The sequence below is a fragment of the Felis catus genome, chromosome A1, assembly GCF_018350175.1.
Source record: "Felis catus isolate Fca126 chromosome A1, F.catus_Fca126_mat1.0, whole genome shotgun sequence".
Taxonomy (NCBI): Eukaryota; Metazoa; Chordata; class Mammalia; order Carnivora; family Felidae; genus Felis; species Felis catus.
The window spans coordinates 155599517-155622500 of record NC_058368.1 but is presented as its reverse complement, the minus strand read 5'-3'; the positions used below and the strand labels follow the sequence as shown (position 1 = coordinate 155622500).

The following is a 22984-nucleotide window of genomic DNA, read 5'->3' as shown; positions in this document are numbered from 1 at the left end:
TTACAGAATATGATTTGTCGAGATCATTTAACATGTATTATGAGAGGAACGCTTAAAACCTAACTATTAAATCAGATGTTGTGTAACTGATTCTAATACATACTGAATATTCCACTTTTTATGGGCCACTTCTTCAAATGTAATTGCCCACCAGTGGCTTTTGTTTATGTTTACAGTCAACTCAAATGCACTTAAAGGATAGGAATTTAAGAGGAATGACCTTTTGTTTTCATGAGGTGTAGTTAACCCCTCTCTTCTAGTATCTGACTTTGGATTCTTTCTCATCTCATTACTTGATACCAACACATAAACAAGAGGAATGCCATAGACCTTAATCATCCTTCTCTTTTTCCCATTAAAGTCATTCCTGAAAGATTTCTGTAGTTTCTTTCGACTTAGAAAAACTAGAAAGCTTGGGGGTATTTTGTTTGTTTGTTTTTTTAAGCCGTGGGCGGGCAGCAAGAGTGCCCTATGAAGAAAGAATCAAAAGAAAATGTTTTTCCTTTCAACTTTTTGTGACTACCTTGGTCTCAGATTATAATTACTGTCACTTATAATGATAGTTTTTTTTCTTTAAACTGTAGATTATTTATTATCCATGAAGTAAACTGGGGAAGTTCCCAGTAACTAACATTTTATGGTGGGAGGCATCAAACCACATGACCCTGAAGAAAAGAATATTTAAAATTCAGGTGATCCCAGATCACATGGACAACTAAATACTTAAAGAATGCAGACTTAAAAATCATAGTTCTCATTTAGGTATCACAAGAAATAATTAGGATATATTTTTCCCTTGAGTCCTCCATCCTAGTGTTTTATATGCATACTTATGGTGCTTCACGGATGAACCATTTTTTCTTTTTGTAGTCATTTGTTTATCCTAATAAGTATTAGAAAGGGTTCTGTTTCACATGAATAACATGTGAAAGCCATTTAATGAATATTACTGCTTAGGGTCAGGCATATAGAAAAAGTGAGTCGATGTAAAGAAAATGCCAGCTGTTTTCATAGTAACAGTAGTTTCTACATACGGCAAAATGCATAAAAGTATTGTACAAATGAATGGAGTTAGGTGAACAGTCTTCTGCCTCAATATGAAATGATCATAATTTTTCTTCTAACCAAAGACTCAAAAATACCCTTATCCCTTTATTTCTGCGTGCTATTGGTTGTCATTTAATTTATGTATACATATGTGTGTATTTGGTAGTTTCATCTTTTGCTTCTGAAACAAGCTAGCTTCTCTGGACTTCACTCTTGGACTAGATGATTTCTGAGGTTCCTGCCAGGCAAGGTTATCAGTCGTTGGCTGATAAGTTCCTCATGGTCGGGAACCACATATGTATAACTAAGTAGTAGTTAGTATAGTGACAGTCCCAAATCACATGAATATGTGTGTTCTTATTGATTGAATCACAGGTTCTAATCACAAATTTAAGAATGTTTTTGCTTATCCGTGTGCATGCCCTAAACAATTTTATTTTTTTTCCAAACTAACAATTTTAATTTTAATTATCCTATCAATAATTTAAAACTTTTCGGAAAGAAAGAGCAGACTAGTGCTACTTAAGGTTTACACAGACACTGATCTTTTTTCATGGCAGGATTTCCTGAGCAATGACACCAAGGACAGTATTGGAAAGTCTTATTTTTTTCCTGTTCTGTACTATCTTACGATTAACTATGAGAGGAAGACATCAAAGCTGAACTGACTTCAAAGCCTGTAGCACTCACAGTTCCCAGCTGTCACTGTAACCAGCCGCTTCACCCGAACCACGAACAGCGGGTCATACAAGCTGCCATCCTAGGTTCCACTCCCTGCTTCCCACCTTCCCCCTTTCCAAACCTGTCAAATTAAAGACTACTCTTTAAACGAATCTTGAAGTTAAACCAGTCCAGGGAGTTGGCATATTAGCTTAATTTCAAGATTTTACCTTTTTTTTTTAATTTTTTAAAAATCTTTATTTATTTTTGAGAGAGAGAGAGACAGAGCATGAGCAGGGGAGGAACAGAGAGAGAAGGAGACACGGAATCCGAGGCAGGCTCCAGGCTCTGAGCTGTCAGCACAGAGCCCGACGCGGGGCTAGAACTCACAAACCGGAAGATCATGACCTGAGCCGACGCTTAACCTGAGCCAGGCGCCCCTCAAGATTTTACCATTAAAGAGTAGATCGTATTTATTATTTATTCATTCGTTCATTCATTTATTCATTCAACTTTTCCCAGAATTATGCCTTTTACCACAGGACCTTAGGCTTAGTTTGCATTATGTTCTTCATTATATTTATTTCAAAAGTATAGTATACACATGTAGGTAAGATTGTGTATGCACTTTCCTCTTTAGTTAGGCGTCACAAAATAAAAACTTAAAAGGGGAGTCTGGTAGCTGGCCCTGTAAATCAGTGAACTTAAAAGAAATGAAATCTAATGCATTGATTGTCCATCAGAATGCCTAAAGTATAATTTTTGGAAAAACATGCTTTCTCTAGTAAGAGAAATACATGGATATATAGTTTTCCAATTATGTGCAAATTAACATTTTCATTATTTTTAATTAATAGTAACTTTAATGTTCAAGCTCGTCCCATACTCATAACCAAGTAGTTGCTAAAATATTACACCGGGCAGTTTCTTGAGAACTGTACAGCTAGTGTCCCCTGAAGATTTTCAGTTTTTCTTCTAATAGTTGCAGCTCTTGAAATCTAGCAGATAGCATCTAGATCTTGAAGCTATAGCACCAAAGGAACTCACAGAGATTTAATGATTTAGCTTTTCTCAACCCTGAACCATAAAAAATGTTCTGAATACTTTATGACAAAGGCTTTGATTGTGGATTGTGGAAATTAAATAGGCTCACTATAATGATTGGATTGTTTCAGACACGGAAGGGGCCACATTATAAACTAGTGAGCCTTCTGTCTTTTGAAGCATTCAAGTAAAGGCTCAAAGCCACTTTTCATTAATATGATAGGAGGAATTCTTACTTTTGTTAGAGATTATATTAAATAATCTTTAATATCTATCTCAATCCTAGGGTTCTGTGTTTCTAAAATTAAAGGATATGAGGGGCGCCTGAATGGCTTATTCAGTTAAGTGTCCACCCCTGCATTTCAACAGGTCATGATCTCACAGTTTGTGAGATCAAGCCCCTGTCAGGCTCTGTGCTGACGATGCAGAGGCTGTTTGGGATTCTCTCTCTCCCTCTCTCTCTGCCTCTCCCCTGGCTTGTGCATGCATGTTCTCTCACTCTCTCACTCTCAAAACAAATAAACATTTTTTTAAAAATAAATAAAATTAAAAGATATGAGGAAATGAATTTGAAGAGTAAGTAATGGCAATAGCATGTGGCTATGGACTGCAGCCCAGTAATTGGATAGATTTTATAAAGAAAGATTCATAAATGGATATCTTAAAGAGATTTAAAAGGGAAAAGGCATGATGGCCTGACTAGGTAAGGAAAATAATGCATATCTCTACTAGTGTTAAAGTTTGGGAGAGAAAGGAACCTACTCTAAAATGTCCGGAAAAGTGAGCATAAGGATAATGAGAAAGGGAGTTTTTTAATTTATTTTTATTTTTATTAATATTCAAGTTAGTTAACGTACAGTGTAGTCTTGCCTTCAGGAGTAGAACCCAGTGATTCATCTCTTACATATGACACCCAGTGCTCATCCCAACCAGTGCCCTTCTTAATGCCCATCACCCATTTAACCCACCCCTCCAGCAACCCTCAGTTTGTTCTCTGTATATAAGAGTCTCTTATGGTTTGCCTCCTTCTCTCCTTTTATCTTATTTTTCCTTCCCTTCCCCTATGTTCATCTGCTGAGTTTCTCAAATTTCACATATGAGTGAAATCATGATATCTGTCTTCCTCTGACTGACTTATTTCAGTTAGCAGAATACCCTTCAGTTCCATCCACATTGTTGCAAATGGCAAGATTTCATTCTTTTTCATTGCCAATTAGTATTCCATTGTATATATGTACCACATCTTCTTTTTTTGTTGTTAATATTTACATTATGTTCAGCTGGTTTTATTTTTTTAATATGAAATTTATTCTCAGATTGGTTTCCATACAACACCCAGTGCTCATCCCAAAGGTGCCCTCCTCAATACCCATCACCACCCTCCCTGCCCTCCCACCCCCCATCAACCCTCAGTTTGTTCTCAGTTTTTAAGAGTCTCTTATGGTTTGACTCCCTCCCTCTCTAACCCTTTTTTTTTTTTCTTTCCCCTCCCCCATGGTCTTCTGTTAAGTTTCTCAGGATCGACATAAGAGTGAAAACATATGGTATCTGTCTTTCTCTGTATGGCTTATTTCACTTAGCATAACACTCTCCAATTCCATCCACGTTGCTGCAAAAGGCCATATTTCATTGTTTCGCATTGCCACGTAGTTTTCCATTGTGTATATAAACCACAATTTCTTTATCCATTCATCAGTGGATGGACATTTAGGCTCTTTCCATCATTTGGCTATTGTTGAGAGTGCTGCTATAAACATTGGGGTACAAGTGCCCCTCTGCATCAGCACTCCTGTATCCCTTAGGTAAATTCCTAGCAGTGCTATTGCTGGATCATAGAGTAGGTCTATTTTTAATTTTCTGAGCAACCTCCACACTGCTTTCCAGAGAGGCTGCACCAATTTGCATTCCCACCAACAGTGCAAGAGGGTTCCCGTTTCTCCATATCCTCTCCAGCATCTATAGTCTCCTGATTTGTTCATTTTGGCCACTCTGGCTGGCATGAGGTGATATCTGAGTGTAGTTTTAATTTGTATTTCCCTGATGAGGAGCGACGTTGAGCATCTTTTCATGTGCCTGTTGGCCATCTGGATGTCTTCTTTAGAGAAGTGTCTATTCATGTTTTCAGCCCGTTTCTTCACTGGATTATTTGTTTTTCGTGTGTGGAGTTTGGTGAGTTCTTTATAGATTTTGGATACTAGCCCTTTGTCCGATATGTCATTTGCAAATATCTTTTCCCATTCCATTGGTTGCCTTTTAGTTTTGTTGATTATTTCCTTTGCGGTGCAGAAGCTTTTTATCTTCATGAGGTCCCAATAGTTCATTTTTGCTTTTAATTCCCTTGCCTTTGGAGGTGTGTCAAGTAAGAAATTGCTGCAGCTGAAGTCAGAGAGGTTTTTTTCTGCTTTCTCCTCAAGGGTTTTGATGGTTTCCTGTCTCACATTCAGGTCCTTTATCCATTTTGAGTTTATTTTTGTGAATGGTGTAAGAAAGTGGTCTAGTTTCATTCTTCTGCATGTTGCTGTCCAGTTCTCCCAGCACCATTTGTTAAATTGACTGTCTTTTTTCCATTAGATATTCTTTCCTGCTTTGTCAGATTAGTTGGCCATACTTTTATTATACCACATCTTCTTTACCCATTCATCAGTCAGTGGACATTTGGGCTCTTTCCATACTTTGGCTATTGTTGGTAGCACTGCTATAAACATTGGGGTTCATGTGCCCCTTCGAATCAGCATTTTTGTATCCTTTAGATAAATTTCTAGTAGTGCAATTGCTGGGTCATAGGGTAATTCTATTTTTAATTTTTTGTGGAACCTCCTTATTGTTTTCAAGAGTGGCTACGCCAGTCTGCATTGAGAAAGGGAGCTTTTTTAAAAAAAAGTGGTAACTGAAATGGATTTTTAGCATGCTAAAAATAGAAACCAAAGGATTTTATATCTGCATTACTTAAAGGAAGAGAACAAAATAGGAAAATGAGAAGTTAAAATTTTACTTTATTTGAGATAGGTAGTAGATGGACTTTTTGGGAGGTTCCATTTGACTTAGGAAGGATACTCAGTAAGCAGTGTCAGGAAGGATGTAGTGTGTCCACAGCAGCTTGCGGCCAAGATAGCCTTTGCATACATAAGAACAAGTCCAGAGTCCCACTAAGATGTGGTGGAAACGTGCGTTGAAGTTTTAACAGTAGAAATATAAGGAATGTGTTGATCCTTGTTATCTGAAGGAAATTTATTAGTTGATGGTTCTGCCCTAGTTTTGCTTTGAGGAGCATAATAATTGCAAGGGACTAAAAAAGCACAATGTGAGTGGAGAATGATGAGTGTTGCAAACCAATATGTGCGTTTGGGCCAGTTATTGTCCTGATCTCTCATCGTTTTAAGTATTAGATGGTTAGGCAGATAATTTTCATGATCCTTTCTAGCTCTGAGGTTCTCTTTCTAGAGGCTTAATTCAGAGTGAATTAAATTCACACTTCATAGCCTAAGAGTTCAAACAGACCAGATGTTTCCACTTGCAACACCTGGTTTACTCTGCACTGTAGATAATAGCCATGGTAGAAAACTGATGATGATTTTGTGAAGATTATGACATTTTGAGGTATATAAAAGCTATGGAGAAATCTCCTGTGTGGGCAGATAAAATGTGAAGTTACCAGTGATGTGGGAGAAATTAAGTAGTGCTGAGAAAGGTGAAGGTGGACCCCTGCATTTGAGTTAAAAGAAATGAAGTTTAAAGAAATGAAGACTTCCAAGAAAGAACCAGCAGTTTGTCTGAAGAGCAGAGACAAGGCATTTATATCAGAAGTGAATCTATAGGTTTCATTTATTAACAATAAAGTGATAGGGAAATCTCATTAATGCATAGATGTTTTCGAGTGAAGAAGAAAAAGGTACTGCCAAAGAGCCTTTAGAGATCAGAAAAAGCTAGAAAATATAAAATCTACAAAGATGAAGAATGTGGAAAAATAATTTGAATTACCATTGAAGCCTAAACTCAGTAACGTGTTAAGGTACTTTTACTCCCCAGAAGTAAAATGTTTACCTCTTATTTACCATTTTTTTGTTGTTGTTAAAATAATTAAGCAATTTCCAAAAATGTTCACTCTCATACTTTCCAAAAATGTTAGCTCTCTCATTTCCTTAGAGTAGATTTTATATATATACTAGAACCGTACTACTAACTGGGGATAATATTTGACTATTAATTGTGGTTACAGACTTTAAAGAGTCTACTTGCATACACAGTTAAATTATGATTTGTACACCCTGGTGTAATTTTCTTCCCCAAGCTCTAGTTTTCTGGGTTTCCTGAATATCCATACAAAAACTTCTCATCACTACTCTGAGTCATATTATACCCTCTATTTTGAAATAAGAATACGAATTACAATTGATCCTTGAACAATATGTTTTGAACAGCTTGGGTACGTGTATACAAGTATTTTTTTTTTATGAAAACAGTACACAACTGGGGTGCCTGGGTGGCTCAGTCAGTTGAGCGTCCAACTTCAGCTCAGGCCATGATCTCACAATTTGTGGGTTCGAGCCCCACATTGGGCTTGCTGCTGTCAGCACAGAGCCTGCTTCAAATCTTCTGTCCCCCACTCTCGCTGTCCCACACCCACTCCCACTCGAGCTCTCTCTCTCAAAATAAAAAATTTAAAAAAAAAACATTAAAAAAAAGTACACAATTGTAAATGTACTTCCTTTTCCTTATGATTATTTTTAATGTTTATTTATTTTTGAGAGAGAGAGATGGAGAGGGAGAGGGAGAGGGGCAGAGAGAGAGGGAGAGACAGAATCGCAAGCAGGCTCCACACTGTCAGCACAGAGCCTGATGTGGTGCTCAAACACATGAGTTGTGAAATCATGTCCTGAGCCAAAATCAGAAGGCAGATGTTTAATTGATTGAGCCACCTAGGTGGCCCTCCTTATGATTTTCTTAGTAACATTTTCTTTTCTCTAGCTTATTATGTTGTAAGAATGCAGTATGTGATACATTTAACATATGCCGTATATATCAATCACTGTTTATGTTATCAGTAAGACTTCCAGTCAGCAGTAGGCTATCTATCAGTAGTTCAGTTTTGGGGAGGTCAAAAGTTATATGCAGATTTTCAACTATGCAGGGGAACGGTGCCCCTAACCCCTCTATTGTTCAAGGGTCAACTGTATATTGAAATGACCATTTATAGCAACGTTAATGTTGTTTAACACTTGAGATCATTATATTGTTATTTTCTAGTTGGGAACTTTATGCCTATCCTTTTATATATTTTTTTAAGTTTATTTATTTATTTTGAGAGAGACCAAGAGTATGAGTGGGAGAGGGGCAGAGAGGGAGAATTCCAAGCAAGCTCCACATGGTCAGCACAGTGTCCAATATGGGGCTCAAACCCACAAAACCATCAGATCATGACCTGAGCCAAAATCAAGAGTTGGACACTTAACCTCCCAAGCCACCCAGGCACCCCATGCCTATCGTCTTCTAAATGGTATTTTTATCTGTGAATGAAAATTGTCTTATAATTGACACATTAATAGAAAGTTAGAAATAAGTGTAATTCTCTGAATGTGTTTTATATAACAGTTTATACCTTCAGTATTGATCAGTGACATGCTCTCCCCAGCTAAGTGCCATTAATTCATTTACTTTTGGAATGAAGAGACATTGCCAAAGAATTTTCCATATGTGAATTTCTATGCGTTTGTGAATTGTCTAGTTTTCTTGTTTTCTTGTGTATGTGGCCCTTTGATGATTCCTAAAGCCAAGTCTCTTCTTATTCAAGGAAGGAAGGAAGGAAGGAAGGAAGGAAGGAAGGAAGGAAGGAAGGAAGGAGAGAGAGAGAGAGAGAGAGAGAGAGAGAGAGAGAGAGAGAGAAAGAAAGAAAGAAAGAAAGAAAGAAAGAAAGAAAGAAAGAAAGAAAGAGAAAGAAAGAGAGGAGGGAGGGAGGGAGGAAGAGAAAAAAAAGGAAAGAAAAAAAACACTGTGGCAACAGTTCTGAATCCTTTGGCTGAAATCCAACTGCCCGGTTGTTTTGCCACACTTAGTTCCACATCGCTGAGTTGAGATGGCAGAAGAAGCAGTGCTTTGTGCTGACCTATTGGTCATGACCACTCCTACTTCATTCTCAACATTTTCATACTAATCTACTTACACACATAATGTACTTCTGCAGTAGTAAAAGAAGACGTAAAAATCTAGAATCAATTAACCAGTGAAGTATCTCAGGATCCATTGGGATTTTTTTTTCCTTAGTGTTATAATTTAAAGCATTTGTTCAATAGATACCATCTCAATCCTGTTTCACATGTGAAAGGAGACATTCAGAAAAAGTCTCCAAAACCTAAATTAAATACGTATATCAAACTATTGCCATAAATACTATATATTTCTTTGGTCTAAAGCATATACTTTAGCCTTTATAAAAAAAAAACAACAACAACGCCGCATGAATGGCTGATTGTACTGTGCACGTTGAATCAGAATGTCAGAATCTTCTAAATAAATCGTTATTATGGAATACGGCAGAACTTCAGCTCTGAATTTATATAATTCATTCCATGGTAGATTTTTTTTCATTGAAGAATACATTTCTCTGCCATAAATTGCACTGAGTATGAACAGCAGAGTCATTTGAGGTTCATTGAAAATATAGGAGAACATCATGTTTCCTGTCCTTTTGTTAAACTTGGCATATTGATTTTTTTTTTTGCACAGCTTGCAGCACAGAAATGTGATATACAGCTATGGCAAGACAAGCTAACCACATGTGAATTTGTTAAGTACTGCTGGATTAGCAGAAATTGTCTGACTGTGCAAATAGTGAGATTTGACTTCTCTAGGAACTCTTTATGACTTAATCAATTAAAATAACAAGTTTTTATTTTATTGCCCAGAATAAATCATTAGCAAAATTCATTTTCTCCTGATCGCTCATTCGTAGGATGTTTATATTTATTTGGTTTGTGTATTTCAAGCAAAGTAATAAATATGTAGAATTTGAACCAAAAGTTCAAAGCCAAATCTAGGAAGATAAAGATGTAACAAATGTTACCTATTGTTTTCATAATGATTCATAAATTTTGTTAAAAATGAGATTCTAGATTTTTATTTAAATTCTCCATTCCTTCTCTTTCTGAATATCTCTTTAGTGTTCATGCTTTTGTTCCCTTTAGGCTCCAAGGCGGCAAGGATTTGGATTTGTCTAATACGTCTTACCGCATTTAAATATAGAACCGTGTGGAAAGGGAGTCTGTAGGGCTCATTTGCTCTTCTCCTCACCTTCATAAACCCCCTCTTTAAATGTGTCCATTATACAGTTCACCTTGCCTGACGTCAAAGAGTAGAGCTGGAGAGAGGATGAGCAATAACTCAGCAGAGTGGGTTAGCCATGGTTTCTTAGAAATGCAAATGCATTATCTATCAGGTTTATAAAGTTCTCTGAGTTCTCTTGGAAGCGGATAAACCATTGTGTGGTTTTCTGTAGACCAAAGCTGGCAGCCTATCGAAAGCTAGGAAACATCCTTAATATCATGTACACACGATCATGTTGTCCCCTGCCTTTTAAGGAAATACTTTGTGTATAACATCTTAATCTCTCCAAATTTAGTTTTCTTTTATCAACATTTTTATCAACATATTTTTTTATTTGCCCTACTTGTTCTCATTACTTATAAACAGGTGGACATCTTATGAGATTGCATGCCAAATTTATTAGAAACAAGTCTTTTTAAATTATCTGGAAAATGCACAAAGCATGAGTTGTTCCCCTAATAAAAAGGGGGAAAGGGGTCAGAGCAAAGAAGAAAGTACCACTGGTTTGTGTTAGGTGACACTGTGCCCTGCTTGTCTAATTTGATTACACAGAGCCCCTGAAGCCTCAGGCAAAGCTGATTTTAGCTATAATCAGCTTCTTAACCTTTTGAGAACTAACGTAAACACTACCTAGCAGTGGTTAATTATGTTGCTCTGCTACCCACTACAAAGTGCAAAGGTAAAAGTGTAGAACTACAGTAACACATGTTGTGACAAAATTTAACAAGATGACTTAAGGGGATTGCAGCAGAATGCAGTTATGTATTCGTGATAAATTTTAAGTTAGTAAAGAGATTTAAGGGTGCTTTAAAACAATTTTTAAGGTACAGTTTTTGCTTAAGTTTTATCTGTAAGTGCTGAACATTGGTGTACTACGTTTAACTTTTGGCTGTCCTCACGTTTGTCCTTTTCTCTGAAATCCTCTTCTGATTATACATATATATTTAGTAATACAAGTATATTCCTATACTCTCATTCTTTCATTTTCAAAGTAAACAAAGGTGGTTGCAATATTCATATAAGTAGAGTAAAATCCTCTCGGTTCGCTTTTTTATAGATAGTAAAAATTCATTAGGGGAATAATGGAATTTCTTTATAGTTAAGTGGAATATTGTGGTTACATGATCAAGAACCTAACTTTTTGATTTAAAACAGTAGCTCTTGATGTAAGAATCTGATGTGTCATATGGGAAATTAACATGTAAGATGATTTTACTGTCTGTCATTGGTGTAACTCTAGGGTAGTGATGTGACTAATGGGGTAGAGGACCATAAAGACTGACTAATGTACTTATCAGGGCCATCTCCTCAAAGTCTTATTTGCTGGGAAAAGTCCACTAGAAGTATCCTCCTGCACAGGAAATGCAGGTGACCAAGAGAGTATATGGAGCCATAAGCCATACCCCATATTCTTGAACTCTATACCAGCAAATTTACCTGAAATTTCATCCCTTGAAAAAATTCTGAAGGGTAGAATCTTAATGCTCCCCAGTGACACACATTATAATCAGTCACTCTGTGTGGAATTAAAATGGAGTGGGAGGGGAAGGTTTGGACTAAAGGTGAACTATTTTTTTTTTTTTTAATCTAAGGTCAGTTCTTCATAAATAACATGAATATGCCACATGCTTATATTACACAGTATAGTTCATGTTGTGTTTACAGTAAGCTTAAAAACTACATGTAAAGAAGTGGACTTGGAGAGGAGAGCATCATGGGCCTTTCACAGTTTCTGAGGCCCTGGTTAGCACCCATTGGGCCACATGACCAGCTCTTTTTGGGTAAACTTGGCCTCGTGGTAAATAAATAAATGGCATGGTCTCATTAACAAATAACTTAAATTCATTAACTTAAGAGCCACCCAAAAGGAAGATTTCAGTAAGTTTTGTAGCCACATATAATACTATGGGATAAATGAAGCCAGACAGCAGATAACTGGATGTTTTGGGCCCCTGACAAAAATGTTTTTTTTTAAATATATATAATTTATTGTCAGATTGGTTTCCATACAAAATCCAGTGCTCATCCCAACAGGCCCCCTCCTCAATGTCCATCACCCACTTTCCCCACTCCCCTCCCCCCATCAACCCTCAGTTTGTTCTCAGTATTTAAGAATCTCTTATGGTTTGCCTCCTTCCTTCTCTGTAATTTTTTCCCCTTCCCCTCCCCCAGGAAGATGTGGTTTATATATACAATGGCAAAATGTTTTAACTGAATCATTTTCTCTGTTTTATAATCAGCTTGTTGAAAGAAACTAATATATAAACATCCCCATTACTGCTGCCATAGGTATCTTTTAGATGACATGCCTTCTATTTTACGGCACATGCTACAAAAATATAATACTTGTTGAGTATTCTGGTGTGGACGGAGAAGACTTCTCAAGGATGGAGGCCTCAGGCACAGTGGCTCCAGCTGCCCCTGGTCCCCTCTGCTATCCTGAGGACTGAAGCAGCACTGTCTCTGCACCCCTGTGACCCATTCAGGACCCATTGTGGGCCAAGAGGTGGCTGATTTAGAGACACTAATTTACTACATTTTATGAAGTCTTCTCTTAGGAGGACCCATAGGAGAAATCTTTCCCCAAATTCCATTTTTCCACCAAGCAATTATTTCTTTTCATCTTAGGTCAATGAAAATCTTACAGTATGTGATTCCAGTGGTTCCCAAACTTTGCTCCACGGAGCATTACTTGAGCCAAGGCCTCTTTCCTATCACAGTGTGGTCACAGTGTCTAGGGTGGGAGCCAGGCATCAGCCTTTTTCAAAGATCCCCAGGTAGCTCCCAATTGTTCCCCAAGTCTGGGAACCACTGACATACCCTCCTAGCTTTCACCATTTAGAAGGTTGAAGCTAAATTTGCATCACATCTGTAGCAATTCCATAGGACTAATCACATGCATTCATTATTTTCTTGTCCATTTTTGCTTTTGCCTTGACTTCTTCAAATGTTTTTGTGTATTCATACAATTTTATGTTGTTTAATTTTTTTAAATATCATTAGTGCAGTAGAATTTACATACTATAAAATAATTTCATTGTATATGTACAACTGAATATTTTCTAGCTAATTTACAGTTGTGCAGCCATCACCGCAATCCAATTTTAGAATATTTCCATCACCCCAAAAGTTTCTGTGTGCCCATTTGCTATTTCCACCCACAGCCCCAGACTACCAATGATCTATTGTCTCTGTATATCATAGAAGTAGAATCAAAGAGTATGTGGTCTTTTCTGTCTGGCTTCTTCTGCTTACAACGTTTGTGAGATTCAAACACGTTCTAGCACGTACCAGTAGTTCATTCCTTTTTGTTGTTGAATAGTATTCCATTGTGTAGATATTCTGCATTGTGTTTATCCATTTACCAGTTGATGGATCTTTGAATTATTTTAATTTGGAGCTATTATGATTAATGCTGCTACGAACATTCAAATTTGAATCAGTCCAGACCTGTTTTCATTTATGTTAAGTATAGACTTAGGAGTGGAAGTACTAGGTCATGTGGTAAGTTTATGTGTAGCTTTTTAAGGAACTGGAAAACTATTTCTCAAAGTGGCAACACCATTTTACACTCATACCAGCAAAGCATAAGAGTTCCAGTTTTTCCACATCCACAAGAATGCTGACATATCAGTCTTTTTTATTATAGCCGTTCTAGTAGGTTTGTGATATTTAAATTTGTATTTCCCTAATGACTACTTGATATTAAATGTCCTTTGATGTGTTTATTAGTCATACATATATCTTCTTTGATGAAATGTCTGTAATTTTTTTAATCTGGTATTTGTCTTATTATTGAGTTGAAAGGGTTCTTTATATATTCTAGATACAAGTCCCTTATGATATTTGTGATTTTATCCCAGGCTGTGGCTTGTTGTCGTTGTTGTTTTCTCTATGCTATCTTTTGAAGAGCACAAGTTTTTATGAGTTCAAAATTTGAGGAACTTTAATTTATGATTTTTTATGAGTTATATTTTTGGCATCATATCTAAGAAATCTTTGCCAAATGTAAGATCACAAACATTATCTACTATGTTTTGTTGTGGAAGTTTTACAGTTTTTCCTCTTACATTTAGGTATGACTCACTTTGAGTTCATTTTTGTATATGGTATGTGGTAAGGATCTAAGGTCCTTTTCTGGCATATGGATATCCAGTTTTCCCCACAGCACTTGTTGAAAACACTGTCTTTCCCCGCTGAATTGCCTTGGACCTTTCTTAGAAATCAACTGAGCATGAAGTAAGCGTTTATTAATGGACTTTATGTTCTCGTCCATTGATCTATATGTCTGTTTTTTACACTAGTACCACGCTGGTTTGAATACTGTAGCTTTATCATAAATTTTGAAATTATAGTGTTGTTCTTTATTTGGATCATCTGTAAATTCAGCAATTTTTTTTCTGGTTTTCTTACACTTCTTTTGTTAAATTTATTCTTTTTGAGGATATTGTGAGTGGAATTCTTAATGTCATCTTCAAATTGTTTATTTTTAGTATAAAATATTAACTTTGATTTTTGCTTATTGATTTTGTATTTTTCAACCTAGATAAAACTTATTTATTAGTTCTAGATATTTTTTTTTTTGGTAGAATCTTTTGGGTTTTCTAATACAGGAGCTTATCATCTATGAATAAAGACACTTTACATCTTCCTTTCAAATATTCATGCCATTAATTTCTTTTCTTGCTTTACTACACTGGCTGAAACCTCTTGTACTATGTTGAATAGGAATGGTAAGAAAAACTGGATTTTTTTTTTAAGGATTGTTGTTGGTGTTATTTTTTTTGTTTTTTCATTTGTTTCTGTCTTGTTTTATTTGTAGAAACTTGCCTGAATTTAATCTGTAGAATCTATCTGCCCTTCAGTACGTACATGCTGATAATCTGGTTTCTTATTTTTGTTTTATGTTAGGTTTGCTTCCTAGAGATCACCCCTCTGCTGCATAGTTTAATGGTCAGAGTTTTTGCTCAATCATCCACACCAGTAAGGCTCTATGGATGGATCTGTGTGTGAGTTGCAGAGTATATTCAAAGCTCATGCAGTTTTCAAGTCTTCCCTAGGCTTTTATTTTCTACTAGGCTTTCCTGGGACTTCTGTGCTGGCACTCAGCCTTCCAGACAGTAGGGATATGCCGGGGGTTCATCTGAGTCTCTCAGTGGCGCTCTCACTTCCGTGATCTTCCTATCAAACTAGTCCACCAGTCTGTTGCCCACCCCAAGTGAGATCACAGCTGAAGTGTGGTGGGGCCGTGGGCTTTGGTGGTGAATTTCCCACCGAGTTTGCTTTATTTGCAGATAATACCATTGCACAGGGGCTTTTCTTGTACTCCAAATCAAAGTCAGGCCCTCTAGCAGTGAAGCTGCCGGTTTTCACAGCCAGTCTCACCCTGGCAGCACAGCTGTGCCTTCCTTCCGAGCTGCCCACCACAGACTGTCACTGTTCCTACCTGTAGTTCAGCAGTTTTCCACGAATAAACACGTTTCATTTTGTTGTTTGCCTTTGATTGATCTCTAGAGTGCTGAAACAGTTGTACCTGACAACTCTTTTGGCTTTTATAGTTGTATCGTAGTCGGGACAGTTTGCCAACTCTTCACCTACCATCCCTGGAAGTCCTGCCTGGGTTCTTCTTTCTAAGCCCCCAACTCTTTTTGCAACAAGATGAAACAGTCAATACATAAACATAGAATAAAGTAAAATAGAAAAGTAAAGCACAGATAAAGGAAGTATAAAAATAAGAACATAAATATCGTTGTAGCAACAATAATTTTTAACTCCTATGACAAGTTTTCCCAGTATGCCTAGGAATGGAAGTTGTCCTGGGCTTTCAGTAGAGTTATTCCCTATCAGAAAGTATAATAATCTTGTCATTGAGGTGCAAAATAAATGACAAAAAAAAAAAAGAAGAAGAAGAAGAAGAGGTGTGTATTAGACCAATAAATAAATAAATAGATAGATAGATAGATAGATAGATAAATAAATAAATAAATAAATAAATAAATAAATAAATAAAATAGAGCAAGTTGAATCAAAATACTACCCTGGGATCCTTTTTGTTTCATTTTATTTTGTTTTCTCCCAAAGGTCAGATCCCAACACTTGTACAACTTTAGACTGTAGGAATGGTTTAGAAAATGTGCAGTGATAAAACTGCCAGATTGAAGGTTTCTTAAGTGCTACTGTCCAAAATCACTAGGCATGCTTGAAACTAGTAATTCTTGTCAGAATATACACTCTCAGTGTGTGACTTTTATCTGCAGGTGGCAGAGCATATGTTTTAGCAGCAAAAAGTGTAAGGTGGCAGAGAGAGGATATTTAATGTGTTGTAACCTATTTTTATTTTTAATTTTTTTTTCTTATAGCTGCTTAGTTCCGGTCAAAAGCAGGCTAACTAAAATAGTCTCAGATCTTAAGGGCTATGTTTACATTAGGGAAGAAAAATGGTTCCAAATATAATTGTGTCATTTGTTTTTATTTAACACATGAATCAAGGTTATTGGACCAGCATCTCCCATGAAAGAAAAATACAGTGGCATTTTGGGTAAGTGAAGTCCAGAGAGTTGAGCTTTTCTCTTCAGATGAATTTTCTGGTTAAATTATAATTAACCCCTTAAAAACAATCACCTTTGTTTTTATCCTTATTATAACAATTCATTTTCCTACTGTAGGAAAAAACTACCTAGGCATAGGTAGCCATTACGTGTAGCAAGCAAATACTACTTAGTATTTCCTGACTAATGTAGTTCTTATTATGTGATTCAAAGTTGTCATTCTATGCATTAATCAAAGTCAAGGCCTTAGCTAAAGAACAGGAGTTACAAATTCAAACACCAGCTGATCGGTGATATGCAGGAATGCAAGCCCTGTGTTGTCAGATTTTCCAGTTTTCTCAGAGAAGCCAGAGATCTGTATATTTACTTGAAATCTCTTTAGTTTTAAGCATTGAAACTAACTTAAGCTTTAAAACAATTATACATTTCTACTCCTGAAATCATTGTTGCACTATATGCTAACTAACTTGGTTATAAAATAAAAAAAATTTTTTGAAAGCTATTATACAGGCTAAAAAAATAGCTACCAGCCAAATCAGGCCCACGGGCAGCCAGTTGGTGAGCTCGGATTAGGAAGAATAGTCAGCGCCTGTTCTGACAACAACCTCTGCCTGGCTTCTTAGCATATATCCCTTGCTCACAAAATAATGCATAACAGGATCCCCAAATGGTTGTCTTCATTATTTTACTGTAGAATTCTGAGGTAATGTGTTTTAGTGGAAAATGCCCTGAACTAGTCATCCAAAACTCTTGATTCTGTGGTTAATAATATTCCTTAAGCCTTTCCTCTGCCAACCAGGCCCTGGTCTAAGCACTTTAGATGTATTAACTCATTTGATTCCATTAAAGTCTTACAATGTTAGGTCAATCATTTAACTTCTATAGATCTCTTTACTTCAAAAATTATAATATCTGAGATTAGACAATCTGTAAGAACTCCTTTTGGCATGAAAATGCTTTCATTTGGAGAATATGAGGTCAATCCAATGAAACAAAGATAAATTGTCAACCAGACTATAATGTTAATTTGTATGAGTTTATAGCACATTATCACATATATAACACAATAAAAGTAAATGTATATAATCTTCAATTCACTTACATTCCTTCAACAAGTATCATGCTATGAAGATTGCAGGTAAGTTGAGGAAGAATTTTAGCATCCACTGACCACGGGGTTAAAAAAGCCTGAACCCTATCCTAAAGGAGCTTATGATCTCATTAAGGCAGTGTGTCATGCAACTGAAACTTATATTAGAGCCTAAAGTAAGTACCCAGATAAGGATTACACACAGCAAGGCCTACGTATTCCAAGGCTAACAGAATGGATGTATGAATATGTGTGGTGTGTCTATGGAAGATGAAGCTTGAAAAAAGGGGAAGATTGGAATTGGAAGATGCAGAGAATCATTTAAGAGAGAAAAATCTCTCAAAGTCAGAAATTAGAATGTTACCATATCAAAGAAGTGGAAGGCTTATTTCCCTGATAATGCTTATAGAATAGTGAGAAGTTTTACATAAAAGCCCAAATAATTCTTATAATGCATTTTCTAACTTTTAACTGTTAGGAAGGATGAGGACTATAGTGAATAATATATCTCAATACAACTCTTATAATTTTGACAGAAAACACAAATACTTAAGGGGCAGTTGTTAAATAAATTATTTTGTTTGCAACTAACTCTCAAACAGTTCAGGAAAATAATATATATAAAGGTAATGAAGCACATGTGGCAAAATATTAACAATTATTGAATCTAGAGGAAGAATGTAGACGTTGTGCTATTGCACCTCATGCATTTAATTTTTTTTTAACAAAGTTGGGGAGGGAATAGAAAAGTGGAAGACTAAAGAAAAAGTTCTCCAAATAACTTAAATATTAAAGAATCAATATAGCAAATACTTAGAATTGAACCATAATGAAAATACAGAAACTTTTTCTATAGTAGATTACTAAACGAAGAAATTTATACTCCTAAATGCTTATATGAAAAAAGAATAAATGCTGGGACACCTGGGCGGCTCAGTTGGTTAGGCGACCGACTTTGGCTCAGGTCATGATCTCACAGTTTGTGAGTTCAAGCCCTGTGTCGGGCTCTGTGCTGACAGCTCAGAGCCTGGAGACTACTTCAGATTCTGTGTCTTCCCCTCTCTCTGCCCCTCTCCTGCTCACGCTCTTTGTGTCTCTCTGTCTCTCAATAATAAATAAACACTAAAAAAAAAAAAAAAAAAAACTAAAAAGAATAAGTGCTAAAAGTTAACGAATTTTTAAATTAAAAAAATGAAATAAAATATAAAATCTATTTAAAAATTGAATTTAACATAGCAATTGCAGCATAGATAGATATGTAATTAGATACTTCATGAATATTTGATACAGTTACTTCATCTCAAACTTCTCAAATCTTAGCAAGTAGATCTTGCAATGTACCTGTGGCAGAAAAAAAAAAAAAAACTGCTTCTGCCCATCAAGAAAGGTAAATAAAAAACAATAAGTGGTTTATTTTTTGACTATTAAATCTCTACATTTTGGTAAGATTTTGTTCACTTATCTAAACAAATCTGAAACAAAACAGAGTTGCCTAGCTTCCATTCAGTTTTGGGCAAAGTCAGTTTATTCCCCCATTTGTTCTTATCTTGTTTTGCCAGAATTATAAAAATATACCTATGATAATATATTTAACTATCCAAATGATTACTTTTCCACTTCAATGAGGCACAGCCTAATCAAACAGACCTAGAAATTTTATGAGTTTAAAAAAAGTACCTATGGTAATTTCTAACTTTTAGTTTCAGTGGGAATTTCACTAATATCTTCACCAGAATTGTAAAAAAATGAGAAACAATTCTATCCACATTGTAAGTTGAGGTAAAATTCACATAACATAAAATCCACCATTGTAACCATTTTAAAGTCTACAGTTCAGTGACTTACAGTACATTCACAATTTTGTGCAACTATCACCACTGTCTAATTGTAGAAAATATTCATCACTCCAAAAAGAAACACCATACCCACTAAGCAATCACTGTCAATTTTGCCTTTCCTCCACCACACAGCCCCTCGCAAGCACTATTCTGCTTTTGTGTCTACAGAGTTGCCTATTCTGGACATTTCTTTTTTTTTTTTTTTTTTTAATGTTTATTTATTTTTGAGAGAGAAAGAGCATGAGCAGGGAAGGGGCAGAGAGAGAGAGGCAGACACAGAATCCAAAGCAGGCTCCAGGATCCGAGCTGTCAGTACAGAGCCATACGGTGGGGCTCGAACTCACGAACTGTGAGATCATGACCTGAGCGGAAGTCGTGGGCTTACCCGACTGAGCCACCCAGGCGCCCCTGGACATTTCATATAAGTAGAACCATACAGTAAGTAGCTTCTCATGTCTGGCTTTGTGCATTTAGCATAATGTTTTCAAGGTTCACCCATGTTGTAGCATGTATCACTTCTTCATTCCTTCTTATTGCCCATTAATACTCTGTTGTATAAGTATACCACATTTTGTCTATCCGTTTGTTGATTAATGGACATTTGATTTGTTTCTACTTTTTAGTCATTATGAATAATGCTGAAATGAATATTCATGTACAAGTTTTTGTTTGAACACCTGTTTTCAATCCTCTTGACTATATACCTAGGAGAACTGCTGGGTCATGTAGTAATTGTATGTTTTTAACTTTTTGAAGAATTGCCGAACTGTTTTTCCGGCCATATTTTTTTAACGTAGACTTTTAAGGCCAGTCTGTGAGGAAGAGAACCTTATAAAGTGAGAACTTCCAAAATCCCCCCCGCCAAAATTGAGCAATAATGTCAATTACAGAGTAATTTGGGTTGAGGTCTCTCTTTTGACATTAGTAAGCATTCCTTTACCAGCGTACTTGAGTATTCACTGGAGGGCTTTTATTCTGTGCTCTCTGACCAATAGTTGTGTAATTGAAAAATGTGTGGATGGAAGTAGGGGTATAACTAGAGTTGGAGCTTTTGAAATATTTTTTTCCCTAAAGTTTGTCTTCAGTTAAAGAGGACAGATGCTTTACCTTTCAGTTTAGAAGCATAACTTATATCTGGAAGTTTCAGACCTTAATCAGATATACTTTAAAATCGTTTTAAATTAAAAAAAAAAAAGTTTTAAATTACGGTCTTCTTAGTGTTCAGTAACTGTTTTAAATTTCCTAGTGTGTCCCAGAAAAAAAAAAAAATCAACACATCTCCATTAGAATCCATGCCAGAATATTTCTCAGCAACTGCTAGCCTTCTATATTTTAAATGGTTGCATTACTGAAATTTCTGAGAAGTTTGAGAATTTCTTGAGAAACTAAAATATTGGACCTTTTAAAAAACTAAACGGTTCACATATATGTTTTGAGGTTTTGGCCTAGGGTTAGCTTCCCCATGGAGCTGGAATATTTTATACTTGGTATTAAGCCAAATCTCTGGCTTGCACGCATTCAGCTTATGTTGCATTCATCCAAGTCCTGGCATTTGAATGGTCTTTTTCCTTCATCTGAATATTTTCTAACTTGAAGAAAAACAACACTTTCTATTTAAGACTTGACTGCCTCCTCTCCTTGCCCTCTTCACCCACAAGCAAATGTCTTCATACTATGTACCTGCAATGCTGTGAGGAGAGAGAGCATCTTGGTATTTTCCGACTCAGAAGGATTACCCTGAAATACCTCTGACTTGGGGATCCATGGAAGAGCTGCAGGGAATTCCATAACCCTTTGAAGTTCTGTGCTGAATCAGAGTTATGGAGAGGAGAATCCTAGCTTTGGTCATATTTCCAAAGTGGTATGTGAGCCCCAAAATGTGAAGATCCAGTAGCCCTAGCAGTGCCTGAAAGCAAACGGACACACTTCCTGGGGCACCATGACACATTGGATGGTGTGTGACTGAATCAGGAGTATTTTTCTGTCGGGATTTCGACTGCAGAGTCAACGTAATAGCAGTGCTAAGTGGCAGAGAATCGGTAATGCTTGGTCTGTTAGGTCACACTGCAAGTCACACTGCTTACTTGGGCAGAAATAATCCCTTTTGCATACTGGCTTTTCCCATCATCTCATACTTACAGAACTTGTCGTTTTTTAGCAATAAAAACAGACCTTTGAGAAAACTCATCTTTCTCTTTAATACTTTGTTAATCTTCAACTATATGCATGTCCTTTAGCAGGGGTCCTGCACCTTCCTTAAAGCTATTTTGTGGGCGTCAGTATAATCAGATGCTCCTAAAAGTGGAGGAATAGCTCAGTTTATTGCTTCTGGGCCTTGGATAGCCCTAGGAGATCTCATCCAAAGCTCACCAGCATTATAACCTTAAAGCTACTGATAGACCTCAGGGGTTTCAACAGATAATCCACTGCAGTGCTGATAGAGAGCTGTTTTCAAGGATGTATCAAGGGCAAATGCTTATGCTGCAGAAGGTGATTTCTAGGAATGGATGGAGGCAGGTGGGAATAGTAGGGCACTGACTACTTACAGAGATGGCATAGCCAGAGGTAAGGGCAAGTGGAAGAGTGTAATGCTATTACCCTGCTCAGAATGTGACATCAGCTTCTACCCTGAGGCTTCTAGTACTTGTACAGAGTATCTTCTCCAGCCAGCAAAGTATTTCTTTTGACTATTTGATCCCCTTGGTCAGTTCTTTGAAATGGTTTTACCTTCCATCTACCCCTTATTGGTATCCAAAAACCAACTTGTGGTCCCACATAAATATCACTTTTTCAGATTTAGTTTCTGCACTGTGGTCCTTATATACAAATTCCAGTCCTGTGAGCCAATGTACAGAAGTGAGAGTCTTAAAGAAAAAAAAAAAAGTAGTAAGGTGTAGGAAGGACTGTTACCTGGGTTTTGTTTAACTGATGTGTGAAGGGAAGAAGAAAACTAACCTTGTTTGCATACCTGCTGTGTGCCACTCACTTTCTGTGTATCGTCTCGTTTACCCCTCGTGGTACATCTTTGTAGTGAGTGTTAGATATTTCTTACAGATGAAGAAACCAAAGTTCACACAGTTTATAAGTTGAGAAAGTTGTAATTCTAGCCCAGATCTGATAGTTGTGACCTGCACTGTTTCCCCTACACCCACCAGAGAACAGCAGCTGCAGAGGAGGTTCCTGAAGACTTGTGGTGGCAGCAGCCTCAGGGAAGAGGGCCAGTGGACTTGTTCCTGAGCGGCATTTTGTATTTACAAATCTATTGTGTATATTTCGGATAATTTGGAGGGTGGAAGCTAATCAAATTTGTAAGGATGCTAACGTCCCTGCACATTTGCAAGCTTGTCCTTGGTGCTTCCCCTGAAGAACTCTATGGGAGTGATTAGAATGAAAATGAAACAAGCAGCTAATAAATGGGTAATTTTTAATTTCTAGTTTTT

At 36.6% G+C, this 22984-nt stretch overlaps 1 protein-coding gene across 7 annotated transcripts in view; it reads left to right on the top strand.

The window, feature by feature from the left end:
* FAM172A (family with sequence similarity 172 member A) overlaps positions 1-22984 on the top strand; it is a 427753-nt gene that overhangs the window by 320342 nt on the left and 84427 nt on the right. Inside the window, exon 10 of one of the 7 annotated variants that reach the window (XM_045040226.1) lies at positions 16558-16606. The exons of the other annotated variants lie outside the window; for them this stretch is intronic. Within the exon in view, the coding sequence (XP_044896161.1) occupies positions 16558-16606 (49 nt within the window). The remainder of the gene's footprint in view (positions 1-16557; positions 16607-22984) is intronic. 7 annotated transcript variants of the gene reach the window in all.